Raw genomic sequence first — 20490 nt, 5'->3', positions numbered from 1 at the left:
AAACAACGCCCTATGAAGAGAGACTGAAAGAACTGGGCCTGTTTAGCCTTGAGAAGAGAAGACTGAGGGGAGATATGATAGCACTCTTCAAGTCCTTGAAAGGTTGTCACAGAGAGGAAGGCCAGGATCTCTTCTCGATCATGCCAGAGTGCAGGACATGGAATCATGGGCTCAAGTTACAGGAAGCTGGATTCCGGCTGAACATCAGGAAACACTTTGTGACTGTTAGAGCAATATGACAATGGCACCAATTCTCTAGGGAGGTGGTGGGCTCTCCCACACTGGAGGCGTTCAAGACGAGGCTGGACAGCCATCTGTCAGGGATGCTCTGACTTGGATTTCTGCACTGAGCAGGGGGTTGGACTCGATGGCCTTGTAGGCCCCTTCCAACCCTACTATTCTATGATAAATCCAAAGAGGAGTACGACAAGGTTGTGTCCTGTCACCTATGCTGTTCAGTTTATATTCTGGAGCTATATTTAATGAAGCACTTTCCGAACAGATGGCTGGCATAAACATCAATGGAAAAATAATTAACACAGTTCAATATGCTGATGACACCATAGTAATGGCAGACAATATATCCAACTCACAAAAATTACTAGATCAGATTAATAAAGTAAGAAATGAGCATGGCCTCAAAATAAATATCAAGAAAACAAAATATATGGTAATAAGCAAAAAGCCTTTTAGGGTGCAATCCTATGCAGATAGGCGGCCGCCTCCGAACTCTGAGGCGACCACCTATTCAATGCAGGGCAGGAGATGCACAGAGGGGATCATTCCCTCTGCGCTTCTCCTGCCCTGCATTTTCGGCTAGACAGCCTATTTCGTCTGTCTAGCCGCAGGATGGTGGAGTGGGGGAGGAGGCTCCCAGATGACACATTGGATGTGTCATACCAGCATTTCCACCCGCCCCAGAACGCCCCCTGGAACACCCCAGTTCGGCTGCTCCACACTCCTCTTGTGAGCACAGAGCACGGGGCTTTTCTGCGCTGCCTGTGAGGCAGCATGGAGGGGTGGGGAGATCAGTTCTCCAGGAACCAACCTTGGAGCACAGGCTCTGAGGTCGGTCCCAGAAAAAAAGATATCCTATGGCCGTCTAGCTGCAGACCAGCAGCCATAGGATTGCTCCCTTACTGCATTTAATATTACAATACATAATATGCCAATTGAGCAAGACACAAATACCTAGGAACTTGGCTCAATGAAAGAAATGAACAAATACAAGAGATAAACGCAAGAGTGGAGATGGCAAGAACAGTGTTTGATAAAATGAAACCATTATTATGTAATGGGGACCTTAATCTTGCAGTAAGGATTTGGATGGTAAGATGCTACGTGTTCTCAATATTATTTTACGGAGTGGAGGTTTGGACACTTAAGAAGAACAATCTGAGGAAAATCGAATCCTTCGAAATGTGGATATACCGACGCATGCTGAAAACACCGTAGACTGATGGAGTAACAAATGAGAATATTCTGTGGAGAGTAAGCAAACAAACAGAATTGGTAAAGACCATTAAGAGAAGAATGTTATAATACTTTGGTCATATTATCCGAGGTGAAAAATATGTCATACTCCAACTCATTATACAAGGGAAAATGGAAGGGAAAAGATCAACAGGAAGAAGACGAACATCATGGTTAAAAATCTGAGGGAACGGTTCAGCTGTACGTCTGTACAACTGTTCAGAGCAGTGGCATCAAAAATGAAAATAGCTGTGATGATCACTAACCTCCGATAGGAGATGGCACCTTAAGAAGAAGTAGCAGTAAAAATAGTTTGGACATATTTTATAGCATCCAAAAAGTATATAAAGGAGACTCAGAACACACAACAGGGGAAGCTGTGCTTTAGGATCAGCTTTCCCCAGCGTGCTGCCTGTAGACTCAGCCTGGTAAGCTTGATTATCGTTGAGAACTAGCAAATGTACTTAACTCTGCTTAGAAGCCTTGTTGGAGAATGACCTTAGATGTATTCTTGTGTCTGTATGCATGGATAAGCGCTTGTATTTAGTACTGTTATGTTAATGCTTTGCAGTAAAAGCCAAAATCTTGTCTGAGAGAGTGTTTCTTAAGAACTAGAATTCTTGGGAATCAGCGAACTAAAATGGACAAGCATGGGCAAAATTAATTCAGGTGACCATCATATCTACTACTCTGGGCAAGAATCCCTCAGAAGAAATGGAGTAGCACTCATAGTCAACAAAAGGGTGGGAAAAGCAGTACTGGGGTACAATCTCAAAAACGACAGAATGATCTCAGTACGAATCCAAGGTAAACCATTCAACATCACAGTAATTCAAGTCTATGCCCCAACCACTGAGGCTGAAGAAGCTGAGGTTGATCGGTTCTATGAAGACCTACAACACCTTCTAGAACTAACACCAAAAAAAGATGTCCTTTTCATCATAGGGGATTGGAATGCTAAAGTAGGAAGTCAAGAAATCACCGGGATAACAGGCAAGCATGGCCTTGGTGTACAAAATGAAGCAGGACAAAGGCTAATAGAGTTTTGCCAAGAGAACACGCTGATCATAGCAAACACTCTTTTCCAACAGCACAAGAGGCGACTCTACACATAGACATCACCAGATGGTCAATATCGAATTCAGATTGATTATGTCCTTTGCAGCCAAAGATGGAGAAGTCAGTCAAAACAAGACCTGGAGCGGACTGTGGCTCAGATCATGAGCTTCTTGTTGCAAAATTTCGGCTTAAATTGAAGAATGTAGGGAAAAACACTAAACCATTCAGTTATGACCTCAATCATATCCCTTATGAATATACAGTGGAGATGAGGAATAGATTTAAGGGATTAGCACTGATAGACAGAGTGCCTGAGGAACTATGGACGGAGGTCCGTAACATTGTTCAGGAGGCAGCAACTCAATCCCTCCCAAAGAAAAAGAAATGCAAGAAAGCCAAGTGGCTGTCTGATGAGGCTTTACAAGTAGCTGAGGAAAGAAGGGAAGCGAAAAGCAAAGGAGAAAGGGGAAGATATATCCAACTGAATGCAGAGTTCCAGAGAATAGCAAGGAGAGACAAGAAGGCCTTCTTAAATGAACAATACAAAGAAATCGAGGAAAACAACAGAATGGGAAAGACTAGAGATCTCTTCAAGACAATCAGAGATCTCAAGGGAACGTTTTGTGCAAAGACGGGCATGATAAAGGACAAAGAAGGCAGGGACCTAACAGAAGCAGATTAGACTAAGAAGAGGTGGAAAAAATACAGTGTAGAACTATACAAGAAAGATCTGAATGTCCCTGATAGCCATGATAGTGCGGTCACTGAACTTGAGCCGGAGATCCTAAAGAGTGAAGTCAAGTGGGCCTTAGGAAGCATTACTAACAACAAAGCTAGCGGAGATGACATTATTCCAGCTGAGCTATTTAAAATCCTAAAAGATGATGCTGTTAAAGTGCTGCACTCAATATGCCAACAAATTTGGAACACTCAACAGTGGCCACAAGACTGGAAAAGGTCAGTTTACATTCCAATTCCAAAGAAGGGCAATGCCAAAGAGTGTTCAAACTACTGTAAAATTGCGCTCATTTCACATGCCAGCAAGGTTATGCTCAAAATCCTACAAGCTAGGCTTCAGCAGCATGTGAACCGAGAACTACCGGAAGTACAAGCTGGGTTCCGAATAGGGATGGGGGAGAATTTCTCCCCGAAACTTCAGGGGGCCGAGTGCCAACGCATTCGGTCCTCCGAAGGTTCGGGGAGAAATTCAGGGAGAAAAACGCAAATAGCGTTGCCCTTATTTTCACCATAGTCTACGTAAATCTTTACGTAGACTACAGGGACCAAATAAGGAACGTGAATGGTGGCTCCCTATGGGGGCCGCCATTCGCGTACGCGCTTTTTTTTTTTTTAAGTCACCCGTGATAGGCTACGTGACGATTAACGTAGCCTATCACGGCTGACTTTGCAGATCTAGCCGTGATAGGCTACGTAAATCGTTACGTAGCCTATCACGGGGCTTTTTTTTTTTTTTTACTTTTCTTTTGAAGTTCGTGGCCGGGGAGACGGGGCGCTTCTCCCCGGCCTGAATTTTGGCTGGGCGAGGCAGGAAGACACCCCCCCCTCGCATGAACTTCGGGGGGAGAAGCGAAGCGCCTCCCCCCCACCGTGAAAAAAGCTGCGGGACAAGGTAAGTCCCTTTCGTACATCCCTAGTTCCGAATAGGCAGAGGAACTAGAGATCAAATCGCCAACATTTGCTGGATCATGGAGAAAGCAAGAGAATTCCAGAAAAACGTCTATTTCTGCTTCATTGACTATGCTAAAGCCTTTGATTGTGTGGATCACAACAAACGGTGACAAATTCTTAAAGAGATGGGAGTACCAGACCACCTTACCTGTCTCCTGAGAAACCTGTATGAGGGTCAAGAAGCAGCAGTAAGAACCACACATGGAACAACCGATTCAAAATTGGGAAAGGAGTACGACAAGGCTGCATATTGTCGCCCTGCTTATTTAACTTATATGCAGAGTACATCATGAGAAATGCCGGGCTGGATGAATCACAGGTCGGAATTAAGATTGCCGGGAGAATTATCAACAACCTCAGATACGCAGACAATACCACCCTAATGGCAGAAGCGAAGAGGATCTAAAGAGCCTCTTGTTGAGGGTGAAAGAGGAGAGTGCAAAAGCTGGTTTGAAACTCAACATTAACAAAACGAAGATCATGGCATCTGGCCCCATCACTTCCTGGCATATAGAAGGGGAAGAAATGGAAGCAGTGACAGATTTTACTTTCTTGGGCTCCAAGATCACCACAGACGGTGACTGTAGCCATGACATTAAAAGATGCTTGCTCCTTGGGAGGAAAGCTATGGCAAACCTAGACAGCATAGTAAGAAGCAGAGACATCACCTTGCCGACAAAGGTCCGTCTAATCAAAGCTGTGGTTTTCCCATAGTAACGTATGGCTGTGAGAGCTGGACTATAAGGAAGGCTGAGCGCCGAAGAATTGATGCCTTCGAACTGTGGTGCTGGAGAAGACTCTTACGAGTCACCTGGACTGCAAGGAGGTCAAATCAGTCCATCCTAAAGGAAATCAACCCTGACTGCTCATTGGAAGGACAGATACTGAAGCTGAAGCTGAAATATTTTGGCCATCAAATGCGAAGAGAAAAGTCACTGGAAAAGGCCCTGATGCTGGGAAGGACTGAAGGCAAAAGGAGAAGGGGACGGCAGAGGATGAGATGGCTAGATAGCATCACCGATGCAATGAATATGAACTTGAGCACACTCCGGGAGAGAGCGGAGGACAGGAAGGCCTGGCGTGCTATTGTCCATGGGGTCACGAAGAGTCAGACACGACTTAACGACTGAACAACAACAACAACATATCAGAGTGAAATATTGAACTGGCTCTAGATGGTATCTGTATGTAAGAGAAATCTGCTTGTATACACGATAGACAGGTGATCAGTGGTTGCCCACCTACTGACAATATAGTTTGAGAGAGAATCTCTGAGCCAGGGCCTATGCCACAGGCACCATCTAGTGATGGTTTTAATAGTGCAACAATTCAACATATTTTAATTCTTCATTGTTTCCAGATCTTTTAAACATGGAAATACCTCTGGATGTTCCCTGGAGGTCGACGATGTCGTGAGAAGGACCCGCAAACTTCTGTGAGTAAGCAATCTCAATAGCAGGATAAAACCTCCATGTGAAGAAGCCCCTCAACCCAGATGAGCCATTATCACATTAACTTCTTTTTTAAAAAAGAAAAAGCAACTCTCTGGCCCAGAGGCAATTTGCCTTCATGGGCAGGGGTGGTGGTGAACTACCAGCATCCTCTCCTTTTCGCCAGAGAGAGAGAGAGCTATTTACTGGCTGTGTGCAGCCTGATCAGTCTCCTCCCAACCTGTTACTGTTGCTGGCCTGGCAGTGACGTGGGCAGGGCCGTGCTGTGCAGGGTTCTTGAGCATGTCTGCCTGTTCTGTGTTTCCTCCTTCCTCCTTCTTCTAAGGCAGTGGTGGGGAATATGTGGCCTTCCAGTTGTTATGAGACTGCAACTCCCAGCAGCCCTAGCCAGCATAGCCTATGGCGAGGGATGATGGGAGTATCAGCCCAACATCTGGAGGACCAGACACTGCCCATCCTTGTTCTAAGGCACTAGCAATTATGAATGAATGAATGAATGAATGAATGAATGAATGCAGCAGGCAGGCAGGCAGAGTGGCCCTCTTGGACCATATATATGCTGGAAACATTTGAAAGTGAGCATAAGAAGAAATGTGATAGATCAGACCAAAGGCCTCTCTAGTCCAGCATCCAGATGCCATAATGGGAAGCCCAGAAGCAGGACATGAGAGGAATGTAGCCCGCTCCTGATGTTGTTTTCCAGCGACTGGTATATTCAGTTGCAAAATGTTTGTATTTATTTATTTTATTTATTATTAAATTTATTAATCGCCCATCTGGCTGGTCACCCAGCCACTCTGGGCGATGTACAACATACAATAAAAACAGTTTAAAACAATAAAATTCTACAATAAAAACATTTTCTAAAATACCCTAACCCACCCCAAATGCCTGCCTGAACAACAACGTTTTTAATGCACGACGGAAGCTCATTAAAGAGGGGGCATGACGGAATTCCCTAGGGAGGGAGTTCCACAGAGTGGGGGCCACCACAGAAAAGGCCCTCTCCCTCGTCCCCACCAGTCTAGCTGTCCTGGCTGATGGGACAGAGAGAAGGCCATCTGAGGCTGATCTTGTTAAGCGGCCTGTCTGGTGCTGCTGGAGGCGCTCCTTAAGATAGGCTTAAGATGGGCTGGAATCATATAGGGTTTTAAAGGTCAAAACCAACACCTTGAATTTGGCCCGGAAAACAACTGGTAACCAGTGCAACTCCTTCAGCACTGGAGTGATGTGATGTTGCCGGCGGCTGCCTTTAATCAGGCGAGCCGCCGCGTTCTGTACCAGCTGCAGTTTCCGAACCGTCTTCAAGGGTAACCCCACATAGAGCGCATTACAGTAGTCTAAACGAGAGGAGACCAGGGCATGTACTACCGATGGGAGCAGATGGTCGGGAAGGAAAGGGCGCAGCCGCCGTATCAGATGGAGTTGATACAGCGCTGTCCGGCTCACAGCTGACACCTGAGCCTCCATGGACAGCTGGGAGTCCAAAATGACCCCCAGGCTGCGGACCTGGTCTTTCAAGTGTAGCCGTACCCCATTCAACACCAGGTCAACATCCCACAGCCTCCTCTTGCCTCCCACCAAAAGTACCTCGGTCTTGTCAGGGTTCAGCTTCAGCCTATTCCTCCCCATCCAGCCACTCACCGTCTCCAGACATTTGGACAGGGATTCTACGGCCAACCTTGGTGAAGATTTGAATGAGAGGTAGAGCTGCGTGTCATCTGCATATTGATGACACTGCACCCCAAACCTCCTGATGATAGCCCCCAGCGGCTTCACATAGATGTTAAATAGCATCGGGGAGAGGATGGAACCCTGTGGCACCCCACAAGTGAGTGGCCACGGGTCCGAAACCTCCTCTCCCAGTGCTACCCTCTGGTACCTGCCGGAGAGGAAGGACCGGAACCACCGCAATACGGTGTCCCCAATGCCCAACCCCTCCAGGCGGTCCAGGAGGATACTGTGGTCAACGGTATCGAAAGCCGCTGAGAGGTCGAGGAGAACAAGGAAGGAGCATTCACCCCTATCCAGAGCCCTCCTTATATCATCTACCAAGGCAACCAAGGCCGTTTCTGTCCCATGCCCAGGCCTGAAGCCCGACTGAAATGGGTCTAGATAATCAGTTTCTTCCAAGTGTGCCTTCAACTGCACCACCACCACCCGCTCAATCACCTTGCCCAAAAATGGCAGATTTGAGACTGGGCGAAAGTTGTTCAGAACTTGAGGATCCAAGGAGGGCTTCTTTAAGAGCGGTCTTATCACTGCCTCCTTGAGGGCTGATGGCATCACTCCCTCCTCAAGGGAGGCATTCACCACCGCCTTGATCCCCTCACCCAGTCTCTCTCTGCAGCTCATAATGAGCCAAGATGGGCAAGGATCAAGTAAGCAGGTGGTCGGCCTTACAGATGAAAGCACCTTGTCCACTTCATCAGGAGGAAGATGGAACCGATCCCACAAAACCGGTTTGCCACAGGCCGCCTCTTGCTCACTAACTGTATCCACAGCGTGCAGAGTAACACACCTAATCTGATCAATTTTATCTGCAAAGTGCCTTGCCAAAGCCTCACAGGAGGGCTTAGAATGCTCCAGTGGTTCCGGAGCCACAGGACCGACCAGGCTCCGGACCACATGGAACAGCCTCCTGGGACAGCACTCTGCAGACGCGATGGAGGCAGCATAATATTCCTTTTTTGCTGCCTTCACCGCCACGTGATAGGCTGAAGATACAGCTCTAGCCCGTGTCTGATCGTCTTTGGAGCGAGACTTCCGCCACCAGCGCTCTAGCCGTCTCACCTCCTGTTTCAGAGCTCGTAACTGCGGATTGAACCATGGTGCAGTCCGAGCCCTGTTCAGGGGGAGAGGGCGTTTCAGAGCCACCTGATCTAATGCCCCAGTGATTGCGGCATTCCAGCCACCCGAGTGGCCAATCAATGGAGTTTCTGCATGCAACTGAACGCTGGATTTGAATTGGGAGGAGGTCTGAAGGAGCAATTTAAGGAGATGGATCTTTGTGGTGTTTTGTATGGGGGAGTTTTGGCTGGAAAACTAAACCAGCCATAGCCCCACCTCTAACCTGCAAGATTAGTAGTGGACTGCACTGGAAGGTGGATCTCACGTCCACCCTGGGAGAAATTTGGAAGTGGCTTCCAGCTAGGGAGTTTCCTAGGCAGATGAGGAGATGCGTTACTCTGATCTTTTATCCCTTGTTCAGTTCACACTGCAGAAGGTGGGGCCTCACCTCATGCAATGCTCTGAAAAAATGAAATAAACCCTCCTCCCATAGAAAACTAGCACCTCAGAGGAAAGTTTCGGCCCAAACCCTTTTCTCTGACATCTAGATTTCTGGAGGAATTCCAATTTGGTTTGCTATGGAGGAGCACTTCATGATGTCATTGATTGATACCACGCAGCATGAAGGTCTTACAAAGCTCTTTGCATGCACATGGGCTTAACTAAACTAGACAATAAGGCCAATAAAAATATTAAGTAAAATCTGGATCATAGCTTTGATGGCCAGTTTAAACTACTTTAGGCACAATCCAGTCAAGGTTAAGCTCTTCAAAACACCCCTTTTGAGGACAGTGGGAGAGATTTAAGCACTGGCTTAATTTTCTGATAATAATACAATGGGACTTCAAAGTATTGTGTGCATTTTTCTGTGTGCCTGATTTAGCCAGCTCACTGATTTCAGGGGCTCACTAAGCTCCAGAATGGACAAGGCTATAAAAACAAAAGCAAGTTTTATTCTACTGAAAGACACACACACACACACACTGCCATTAGGAAAGCAGTTATTTTTGCTAAGAGAGCGTACAAGACGAACCTGACTGGCACATACAAGATGGAACCAACTAACTGAGGAAGGTGTCCCAAAGCAGCAGCAAGAGGATGAGGCGGTGGCAAGAGAAGAAAGTGGACTCTTTTCACCCAAGCCCAAGTGGTGATCCTCCTCGAGGCAATGAGAAAAAGTTGGCAAGTCAGACTGGCATGCTGGAGCCTTGCATGCAGAAAACCGGCAGCTGTCGATAGGGGAAAGACACTGGTTAAGGCCCTAAGACTATCTGATGATGACTCTGTGGTGACAAGCTGCCTGGCCCAGTTCCCTTGCTGGGTTATGTGTATCTCTTCAGCAGGTAGTGTACAGTGAGAGTATGGCAGGTAGAGAATGTCCCAGGCATCAGCTCTGGTATGGTGCTGGGATCTCTACCATCTGTTTTATGCAGGATGCTACTGTGGATGAAGACATAATTCCCTCCTTTTCAAGGACAGGGTAGAGGTTCCAGGGGTGAGTTTCCACCTTATCAGCTTCACTTTGTTTTCACCTTTGTTGAGATGTTTCCCCAGTCGCATCTTCTCCTTTTCCAGTTTCCACAGTGCTTCAAGTCCCGGCTTAACCTCGCTGCAGCCTGGGGCTCTCTGCTGTTTCCACTGAGCTCTAATCAAATTATTTTCTCGATGGCTGGGTGGAGTCTGGGTGGAGTCTGGGCTGGGTCTGAGGACCTCATCCGTGTTCATGCCTCCTCGGCTGTGTTTCCAGAACAACAGAAGGAGAAGCTAATGGAAGAGAACCGGATTTTTAAAAAGGAATCAGCTTTGCTATTCAGAGAGGCTTCCCCCCTCTCCCCTGCTTTCTCCTTTGCCCTGAAAGTCCAGATGCACCTGCATTTCAGGAGCAAGCCTCACTGAGCACAATGGGAGTTACTTCTGAGTAGACACACATATGCTGGGAAAAGAGGGGAGGAGAACACAAAGAGGGAAACAAGCCCCCATTTTAACCCAAAGGACCTCGTTGACCACAATGGGAGTTACTTCTGACGAGACAGTAATGGGTTTGTTGTGGGAAAGAGAGCAAAACCAGCCCCCATTTTAATGCTCAGGATCTCTATATGGAAGCTGTGAATAAGTTATATCCTAAGGAAACGGACCGGAGCCTCGAGATCGTGCTTAATAGCATTTAAGGAAGTGGGCTTAAAAGTGTGCCATTTCAATTGAGGGGGAATCTCTGTAAGTTCTGATGCAGGCATCCAAAGGCAAGCCTCATTCAGCACAATGGGAGTTACTTCTGAGGAGACACTAATGGGTTTGTTGTGGGAAAGAGAGTAGTACACACAAAGACGGAACCGAGCCCGCATTGTAACCCGCAGGATAGCTATGACGAAGCTGCAAAGTACTTTCTTCCTAAGGCAATTCATTGGAGCCTCGCTTGGTCACTTAAACGCATTTAAGGAATTTGGACTTTAATGTGTGCCATTTCAATTGAGGGGGAATCTCAGCCTCATCCACAGCAACGGGAGTTACTTCTGAGGAGACTAATGGGTTTGTTGTGGGAAAGAGACCGAAACCAGCCATTTTAACGCGCAGGATCTCTATATGGAAGCTGTGAAGGAATTATGTCCTACAGCAATGGACCTTGGGATCGCGCTTAATTGCATTTAAGGAATTGGGCTTTGATATGTGTCGTGTCAATTGAGGGGCTTCTCTGTCATTTCTGTGGTCGTTGAGAGGGCAAGCCTCGTTCAGCACAATGGGAGAAAACACCCCTTGACTGGGGTCATGGGCTGTGTTCTGGTGCTAATTTTCAATGATGTTTTAAAAGTTGGTCCCTCGGGATCCTGCTCCAAAACAGCAATGAAACTTCTGGAAAACAGGGAGGGAAAGGGTTGGGTCACTGAGGTCAGAGCGACACACCCACAAAGGCCAGGCTACATGCCCCATGGGCAGGACTATGATACCGGGCCCAGTGCAGTTGTGGAAACAGGTCAGCAATTGGGCCGCAGTAATCTGGAAAAATCAGACTATAGGCAGTCTCAGAAGAAGTGGGTTTTCAGCGATAAAATGTGGGGCTGCTGCTGAATGGCCAAGACATCATGGAAACACAGAGACTTCACCGCGCAGCCAGGTTGGAGTAAATCATTGGTGGAAACACAGCCCAGGAAACAGGAATGAAAGTAATAGTCCCAGATAGGAACATTAGAATGCCTCCAATGGTAAAAAAGAAAAAGAAATGCATTTTTCCTGTTTCTTGTTCTTGAAGAAATTCCATAAGGCAAGGAACATAAAACACATAGCCCCTGCATCCCCAAGGCAAGCTAAGGACATCAGGTCCTGAGTGCTAAAAATTTCCAGCTAACCTCCACAATGCAATAAGGTGTTCCCCAAATGTTTGCAGTTACCAAGTCTGCCAAAAGCCTAATAGGTTGGGACTATTTACATTGGGGCTGTTTCTGGAGCTTTCAAGTTACTGAGTAGTCTATTAATACTAAATAATAAATATTTTAATAAATAAAATAAAATTAACTCATTAGAATCAGTGATTGTAAATCCACCAGAAATGGCAAAATGTTCATCATCCACTGTAAATCATGAAATTGTTTTTGTGAAGCCTTGTAAATACATATATTTATTCACTGATTTCAGTGGGTGAGATAAGCATATGAGGTTGAGAAACTGGAAGGCAATGGATTCCTGAGTGAGGGCTGCTGAATGAAGTAAGTTGACAGCAGAGGGCAGGCTAGATATGGAAAAGGACACTGGACAGTCTCAAAATGGGGTGAAGGTGGGCTCCAGATGCCACAAGCCCTTCCTGTAAGTTTTCTAGCAGCCTCGGCATGGAATGTTTGAAAGGAAGCAAATTAGAGCTGCACTCCTATACACACTTGCCTAGGAACAAATCTCACAAAACTGAATGGGACTTACTCCTAAGTAGACATCCATAGGAGTGTACTGCACATTGATCTCTGGAAAGCTTTTTATGCTCACAGTTCTCAGTAGCTGTAAGTCAACTTCAGGTGAGCGCTCTGCCGCCTGATTCACTTTTCCTACATGCTGCAGCACTGGAAAACCTTCTGGGCTGGGATAAATATTACTTCTTCCTTTAAGGGCACAATCCTATGGCCACTAGACAGCCTCTAGACAGCCATAGGATTTTTTGATTTCTGGGAACCGAGCTTGGAGCCAGAGCTCTGAGGTCAGTTCCCAGAAATCCAACGCCCCACCCCTTCCCCTGCCACCTCATCGGAGGCATGGTTCATCCCTGGCTCCATGCTCAGAAGAGCAGCATGAAGCAGCTGAAAAGGGGGTGTTCCTGGGGGCGGGGACAGGATGGCAGAAGCCATTACGATGTGTCCTATGAGCCATTCCGACTCCCCCCACCCTGCTCCGAGGCTCCCCAGCTAGACAGCCAAAACCGGCTGGCTAGCTGCAAATGCATCTGGGAACCTTTCGTGTGTGTCTTCTGTTAATTTGCAGAAACAGAGATTTGGATGAATTTCAGCAGCAGCTCATGCAAATCTCTATTTCTGCAAATAAAAACAAAAATACAGAAAATCCATGAACTGACCCAACTTGATGCAGATCAAGTCAGGCCAGTTCATGGAAAATGGACCCAAGTCTGGGGGGCCGAACCAAGGGAAGCTCATCAAGCTCCACTCCGCAAATGGATTCCTCTGACATCCCTGGTTATTACTAACGATATTTAGTTATGATTAGTAATAATTTTTAATAATGTATCTGCTTTTACTAAATCTTCACATGCTTTTAAACAAAAGTTCACCCAAACTTGTGGTTCCTGAAAACTCAGCAAATATCTCTATCAGAACTACCTAAGCATTAATCTAACCCTTGACCGGCTTTAAGTGCTCCTCCTAGGCTGAGGGTTCCTGGGCAAAGGCCAATTGCTTGAGGGTCAACTTGATAACAAGCCCCCAGGCAGGAAAGCAGCACATCTGGTGCCCGCAAAGGCAGAGAGCACATCATGACAGAATTCACGGGAGGAGAAGTTTACCAGGCAGAATTTGACCCCAAAGCCTACCTGGAATATTTCAAGTTTGGAGGATGCATCATTGGGGATGAAATCGTGACCATCACCCTCAAAAACCTTTGCAAAGCCTTTTCTTCAGGTAGGTCATCACCATAATTGTAACCTTTGTGCGCACGTGAAGGGGGAAGGGCTCTGGTGCAGTGGCAGCACAGCTGTGTTGCATGCAGAAAGCCCCCAGGATCAGTCCCTGGCATCACCAGGCAGGGCTTGGAAAGATTCCCATGTGGAACCCAGGTGAGTTTCTGCCTGACAGTGTTGTCTACACTGAGCTAAATAGACCAATGCCCTGGCTCCATATAAGACAGCCTCTGATGTTTGTGTAAAGTGATTTCCTTGAAGACATTCTGAGCAAGTCGTGCTTACACTTTCACAGGGCTCGTGTCACTGGGCTTCCTCTACCTTTCCAGGCAAAATTCATACGCTGCTCATGACCTATACTAATAATGCCCTAAGTTGGCTCTGTCCTTACATTTGTTGCGGCGTGTGCCTGCATAATCCTATGGAAATTATGTACTTATTTGCTGTGATACCCCACCCTCCAACAGGTTCCCAGGGAGGCTCACAAAAAGTTACAAGTGCAATAAGACACATTTAAAGCAAACATTGACTGTGCCGACCCCGTGCTACAGAAGAGCAGCGTAGAGCAGTCAGTGTAACTGGGAGCATCAAACAGCACAAAAGCCACATACAGAGGTTGAAAAAGCCTGGGAGAAATGAAAAGGTCTTTGCCTGGCTCCAATAGGACACTGAGGTGAACACCAGGCGAGACTCCCTGGGGAGGCCCTTCCACGTTGCAGGAAAGCCTTATGTCAGGTTCCCTTCCCACCCTGTGACCTGTCCTGACTGGTTCTCCACTCCCTGGATTGGGTTTCTAGCCAGGCTTGAGTACATGTTCCTGTCTTTACAGAACTTAAGTGTCCAGTTACCTGACAGTCTGCTCACTCTGCTGCAGGAGATGTGAGTAGTTCACACCATAGCAAGACTGGACCATATCTGCTGTTGATTTTGACCTCCAGAAGGTCTGGAATTCTGCCATGTAGTACTGCATGCAGTTGATCCCTAAACATGGGAGATGAAGGCCTTATGAATAGGGTTGCCATACTTTTATTAGCCCCTGCGCCTGTGCTTTTAACAGCAGTGTGATCCCCAGACATTAGCAGGAGGTCTTGCTGATCACCATGCTGCTGAAAGATTTGTCACAGGATCAAGCTGTCTTTAAAGGCAGAAGAGCAGGTCCAACCCTACAGGTGAGCTGCCATCACTAGGTCTTCAGAGTCCCCCAGCAATGTGTCCGAAGAAGCTTTAAAGGGAACATCCTGGCTTTGCAAGGCTCAAACACCAGGCAGCTGAGCTCCAGAACCCAGCCCCATTCAGCCAGACGCTTGTCAGAGTTCAAAACAGGCAGGACTCCGTTCCAGGGCAGCCTTCCCACCCTGGCGCCCTCCAGATGTGTTGGACTGCAACTCCCATCATTCCCAGCCAGCATGGCCAACAGGAATTGTGAGAGTTGCAGTCTAACACATCTGGAGGGCGCCAGGGTGGGAGAGGCTGCTCCAGAGCAACAACAGGGAATAGGAGAGGCATAAACAGGTGTCTTAGCAAAGTCCAGCAGCTGTCAAGGCCCAAGGCAGCAATCCACCAGCAACCGGAGGTGCTTAGAGGCTGGGTCTTTATAGGGCCTGGTGGGTTGGGATTTACCCTTGGAGATCAACTGACTGGTTGCTCAGGCAACCAGATTCTGTAGCCAAGATGGCACCCTTGAAGCCCAGAGCCAAGTCTGCCAGGTTTGCACTGGAAATGGAATACTGACAGCAAGAGAGATAAGATGATGGAACCTGATGGGAGGTATGGGCGGCTCTTTTAAGATACAGTGCCAATAAGGACCAGAAAAACAGCTGTAAGGCTGGAAACCAAAGTCAAAACAGAAACAGCTGCACCAATTTAATTCCCAACACGTTTCAACACTTGGTCTTTATCAAGGGAACTGAAGGATACAAAATATAAAATCCATGATAAGTAATATATGGGGGCCGCGGTGGCTTAGTGGTTAAGACGCTGAACTGCAGATTGGAAGGTCGGCAGGACAGCAGTTCGAGATCCGAGTGCCGCGTGACGGAGTGAGCTCCCGTCTTCAGTCCCAGCTCCTGCCAACCTTGCAGTTCGAAAGCAAGAAATTGCAAGTAGATAAATAGGTACCGCTTTAGCGGGAAAGGTAACAGCGTTCCGTGCACCTCGGTGTTCAGTCATGCCGGCCACATGACCACGGAAGCGTCTTCGGACAGAGCTGGCTCTTCGGCTTAGAAATGGAGATGAGCACCACACCCTAGAGTCGGAGACGACTGGTTGGGGACACCTTTACCTTTTTAAGTAATATATAACGTACGCCAGAACACTTAAAATACATTTTACATGTTTCCACAAGAATTCTTGAATAGTATGTGTTGACTATCATGGATTTTATATTTTGTATCCTTCAGTTCCCTTGATAAAGACCAAGAGTTGAAATGCGTTGGGAATTGAATTGGTGCAGCTGTTTCTGTTTTTACTTTGGCTCTTTCAAGACCCCAACCCCATCTTAGCACCGTACAGCATGTCACTTCCAGTTCAGAACTCCAAATCAGGAGTGGGCAACTTGTGGCTCTCCAGATTTTTGGGCCTACACCTTCCCTCAGCCCTAGCCAGCATAGACATAGTTGTAGACCAAAACATACATGATGGGTTTATATGGCATTGCCGCCTCTTGTTAGAAAGGCAGTTAGCAGAGAAAGACAACGCAGAATGAGCGTTTACCAGCCCACATGCACACACAAGGCTAAAGAAGAGACCACACCTTTCTTTTGGTGAAGGAAAGAACAGCTTTTCTCACATACAGTATTCTTGCCCATAATATGCAGGCACAGCATGGGATTTCAAAAAGGGAGTTTGTTCAGTCCATATCTTTGTGTTCTGTAACACAAGGCAGGAGAGAGAGCGAGTGCACCATGTGCTTCCAGCAACAGAGGAGGGCAGAGAGAAGGGGGGAGTGGAGAAGAAGGGAAGGAGCAGGAAAGGCAGGCTAGAGAGATCCTGAGGCTGACTATGCATTAACTAGCTAACTGCTAAACTGCTCCCTTCCTGTAGCTTGCAGATGAGGTTGCAATATTCCCAACAACATAAAGGGCTACGAGTTGCCCACCCCTGCTCCAGGTTAACGAAGAATTATCTTAACAGTCTCCTTGGCAAAGGGTCTGGGTCCTGGGTCACAGCTGGTTTGATTAGGAGAGGGAAGAGGAAGGTGCTTGACTCTTCGTCCTCCCATGTATACCAGGGCTCCTGAAAGGCAACACCCTGATTGATATAGGCAGCAGCCCCACCATCTACCAACTTCTCTCGGCCTGCGAGTCCTTTGAGACCATCATTGCCTCAGATTACATCGATCAGAACCTCCAGGAAATGCTGAAATGGCTGAAGAATGAACCGGGAGCTTTTGACTGGACCCCAGTGGTGAAGTATGTGTGTGAACTGGAGGGAAACAGGTAAGGAAAGTAAACTCAGTGAAATGCAGATTCCCAAAATAAAGCTATCTCGGGCCATTGCCAGCAACTCCAGGCAAAGGCCACCACCTGTGACGGCACCTGGTGGTTGACTGGGTTCCTCTGGTGCCATGGAAAGTTCACTGTCATCCTGACCAATGGAGGTGGGGAGAGGTGCTAGTAATGGAATGCTGACAAAGTACAACTTCTGTGTAGAAGGGAAAGGTCAGTAATAGGCAGGAGTCCAGAGGCTGGCTGGCTAAGGGAAAAAGGGAAGAGCAAGCCAAGAATTTTGAAGGAGAGTGAAGGATGGGTGGAGAATCCTGAGACCTAAGAGAATGAGCGGCCCAAGGCCAGCTTCTTGGTTGAGCAAGGATTTTAACTTGGGTCTCTCAGGCCCACCTCAGAGCATGCAATGTGCTGCTAACATCTGGCTAATGTGAACTGGCCAGAACAAAACCATACAGCCTGGCCTCCTCTTGAGCCATTAGGAGTAGCTTGCTGTGCAGAAAGCAGGTGACTCATTTCCCAGCATGGAGATGAATGTCACCATCTCCTAAGCTCGGTGTATAAGAAGCTGCCATTAAAGGCACAGCTGCAGTAGTCAGTGGAAAGTTGGCAACCCTAACTTATGTCTCTGCCCTTTCCTTCACCGCTTCTTCCCCTTAAGTTCCCATGAGCTTTGGTGAGCTTTTGAATGCTGGTATTGTCCAAAGCCAATTATCTGGCCAATCAGCGTGCCTGAATTCACAGTGCACATGAGAGAGGAGTTCCAGATTAGAAGTTCAAAGCATGCCCCAAAGGCTGCATTTAAATGTCAAATTCCCCCTCCAAACATGTTTCAGTTCTGGCCAAGGGCCATTTCTATCAGCCACTTCTGGGCTCCTTGACAGTGTGCCAGAGCCTTCATAATCTTGTTTTTGTCTTTTAATTTCCTGTAGGGACAAGTGGGCAGAGAAAGAGGCAAAGCTAAGAAAAGCCATCAAGCAGGCTTTAAAATGTGAAGTCCACCAAGGCAACCCGATGGAACCACTCACCTTGCCCCTGGCTGACTGCGTGCTCTCGACGGGATGCCTAGAAAGTGCTTGCAAAGACTACAGCAGCTACCAGACTGCTCTGAAGAATGTGGGCTCTTTGTTGAAGCCCAGGGGACACTTGGTGCTTGGTGGAGTTTTGGGGTGCAGTTTCTACATGGTGGGCCCTCGTAGGTTCTCCTCCTTGATCTTGACTGAGGAATTCCTGAGGGAGGCCCTGGGTGCAAATGGACTTACTATTGTTGAGTTCAAGGTGCAACCCAGGGATTCCATGGAGATGTCTGAGTTAAGTGATTTCACTCAAGTGTACTTCATTACTGCACGCAAAGAGAAGGAGGCATAGCCTAATTAAACAGTAAAGAAGATAGATTTGGAATCCTTTGAGTTAAATCAATGGAATGGCTGTAGATTGGAGAGGCCTGGGTTCAAATCCCACCTCTGCCATGGACTCATAACATATGTCTCCTATCTCTCAGCCTCCTCTCTCTATCTGTAAAAGGGAAGTAATAGTAAGCTACCTAATGGGGTTGTTGTTAGGACAAATATAATGAAGATTGCCAAGCACATGTCAAAATAAAAAGGATGTTATGACTGACAAATACTACCCATGCAGTATAACTTTCCAGGCTTGTGTTTTCAGTGTCTTATTAAGGTTTACCATTTTGTGAGAAAGGGACAAAACTTCTAGAAAATAATGCCAGCTTTAATATTCAACCAGCTTTTCAGTTATGGCTCAGCTCTTTCCCTATTCAGTTTTCCATGGGGCTCAAAATGTGTACCACAGTGCCCAGGGTACCAGAAACCTCTCATTAGGAAAGAGATAGCATCTCTTAACTTGGACAACCTAAAGACTCAGATCATACGGGAGGGGCTGTAGCTCAGTGGCAGAGCGGCTGCTTTGCTTGCATAAGGTCCCAGGTTCGATCCCCAGCAGCATCTCCAGGGGGGGCTAGGAAAGAATCCTGCCTGAAACCCTGGACAGCCATTGCTGCCTATCAGGGTCAACAATACTGAGCTAGATAGACCCAGAAGACAGCTTCTTATGTTCTCATATGGTCAAATAATGTTTTGATACTGAACAGAAAAGAAGCTGTTTCAAATGCACACTCTAAGGGTGAAGACAGGCAGAATATAAAAAGAGAGCTTACAGCACTTTGCTCTGGCCCAAACTAGATGGGACTATAAAATTAACATGCAGGTTTATAAACGTGTAAATAATATCAACAGGATGTGTGTGTGTGTGTGTGTGTGTACGTGTACGTACATACGTACGTATGTACACTTGATCATTATTGGAGAGAGAATGTAACCTTTTCCTCCCCTCCTGCATTCCTGAGGAAAATCCCTCTTTTGAAGCTGGCATTTGCTTTCTGAGGAAAGCTCCTGTTGGTACCCATGGTGCCAGGGGAGGTTACCTCCCAATGCAAATAACCAGCTTCAGAGAAGGGTCCCCCCCCCCCAGGCCCACAGGAGGGGCAGAAAGGATTAAATTCCTTCTCCATGCCTGCTGCCATCTCAATAATTATAACCCTAACCCTAACCCAGCTGATGCCTTTTGTATACATTTTTTAAAAACCTGCATACATATTAAACACACGCATGCACTGAACATCACCTCCAGTCTGGCCCTCAGACACAGCAGTAGCGCAGCTTCACAAGTGATGGAACGGCAGGTATGCATCCCAGCAAGTCCAATGCCAGCTCTCCAAATTGAAGAGACAGAAACTTATAGCTCCCAGGTGGGAGCTGTTTCCATCTCAGTGCCAGCTCTTCCTTCCCAGATCTTTAATGACCTTGAGCCACTTGGAGCAAATGTGGAAATGCAGGGCACTAGAGTTTTCAGTCAGACAAATCTGGGTTTACCCCCTTATATCCTTTCTTTGAATGAATGAATGAATGAATGAACGAAAAAGAAAGCAAGCAAGCAAGCAAGAAAAGTGCACTTCCTCATTCTGACAGAGTCCATACCCTTTGTGTTGCTCTTTGGGCTTCCTGGTTCCAAAGCCCAAATGAGACAGGTGATGCTTTCCCAGGCAGGGAGACCATTGTGATGGGAAGAGCTTCAGTAGTTTCTTTAATATATCTGTATCAGGCTGCTGCTGAAGACATGGGAGCAGAGCTAATTAAAAACCTGGCAACTCTAAGTGATGTAAATGTTCGATTCCGCGATGCCCCGGCCCCCCGAAACAGTCTACTGGTTTAACAAAAAGATGTGATGGAACAGTCCGCCCTACTGCCAAGGGGTGTCTCCCTGCAGAAGCATCCAGCCTTCCTCAACGTGGTGCCCTCCAGATGTGTTGGACTACAACTCCCATCACCATCCAGTCTTTTTGAAGTATCCTCAGCTAAAGTTTAGAGCTGAGCTGGGGCAGCATTCTTGGAACAGACAGTTTGGGCAGTGGTATAGTCAAGGCCAGACTTTGGGGCAAACATGCCCTGTCCTAGTTCAGCTC

General features: G+C 47.0%; 1 protein-coding gene and 1 long non-coding RNA gene across 2 annotated transcripts; one reads left to right on the top strand and one right to left on the bottom strand.

Moving 5' to 3' along the window:
* Positions 1-9394: 9394 nt before the first annotated feature.
* LOC146340376 (uncharacterized) lies at positions 9395-19923 on the bottom strand. The gene is made up of 3 exons (XR_014792852.1): positions 19653-19923; positions 14418-14550; positions 9395-10226 (listed from the first exon to the last, which is right to left on the bottom strand). It is a non-coding gene; the product is annotated as an uncharacterized LOC146340376 (long non-coding RNA).
* Positions 12708-18659, top strand: LOC146340377 (nicotinamide N-methyltransferase-like). Its single transcript, XM_084860618.1, has 3 exons — positions 12708-13570; positions 16799-17006; positions 17945-18659. Exons 1-3 carry the CDS (start codon positions 13426-13428, stop codon positions 18378-18380), a joined length of 789 nt encoding a protein of 262 aa, XP_084716744.1. The 5' UTR covers positions 12708-13425; the 3' UTR covers positions 18381-18659.
* Positions 19924-20490: the final 567 nt, after the last annotated feature.

Source organism: Heloderma suspectum, chromosome 6 (genome assembly GCF_057233095.1).
Source record: "Heloderma suspectum isolate Gila_16-S chromosome 6, 16-S_ref, whole genome shotgun sequence".
Taxonomy (NCBI): domain Eukaryota; kingdom Metazoa; phylum Chordata; class Lepidosauria; order Squamata; family Helodermatidae; genus Heloderma; species Heloderma suspectum.
Note: the sequence above shows the minus strand (reverse complement) of the source record. Positions and strands in the feature narration are given on the sequence as shown.

Bases quoted from the DNA above. Each gene is read 5' to 3' on its own strand.
- LOC146340377 (XM_084860618.1), top strand. From the start codon at position 13,426: ATGACAGAATTCACGGGAGGAGAAGTTTACCAGGCAGAATTTGACCCC. The intron at 13,571-16,798 runs GTAGGTCATCAC...CATGTATACCAG, and splicing joins TTGCAAAGCCTTTTCTTCAG to GGCTCCTGAAAGGCAACACC. The intron at 17,007-17,944 runs GTAAGGAAAGTA...AATTTCCTGTAG, and splicing joins TGTGAACTGGAGGGAAACAG to GGACAAGTGGGCAGAGAAAG.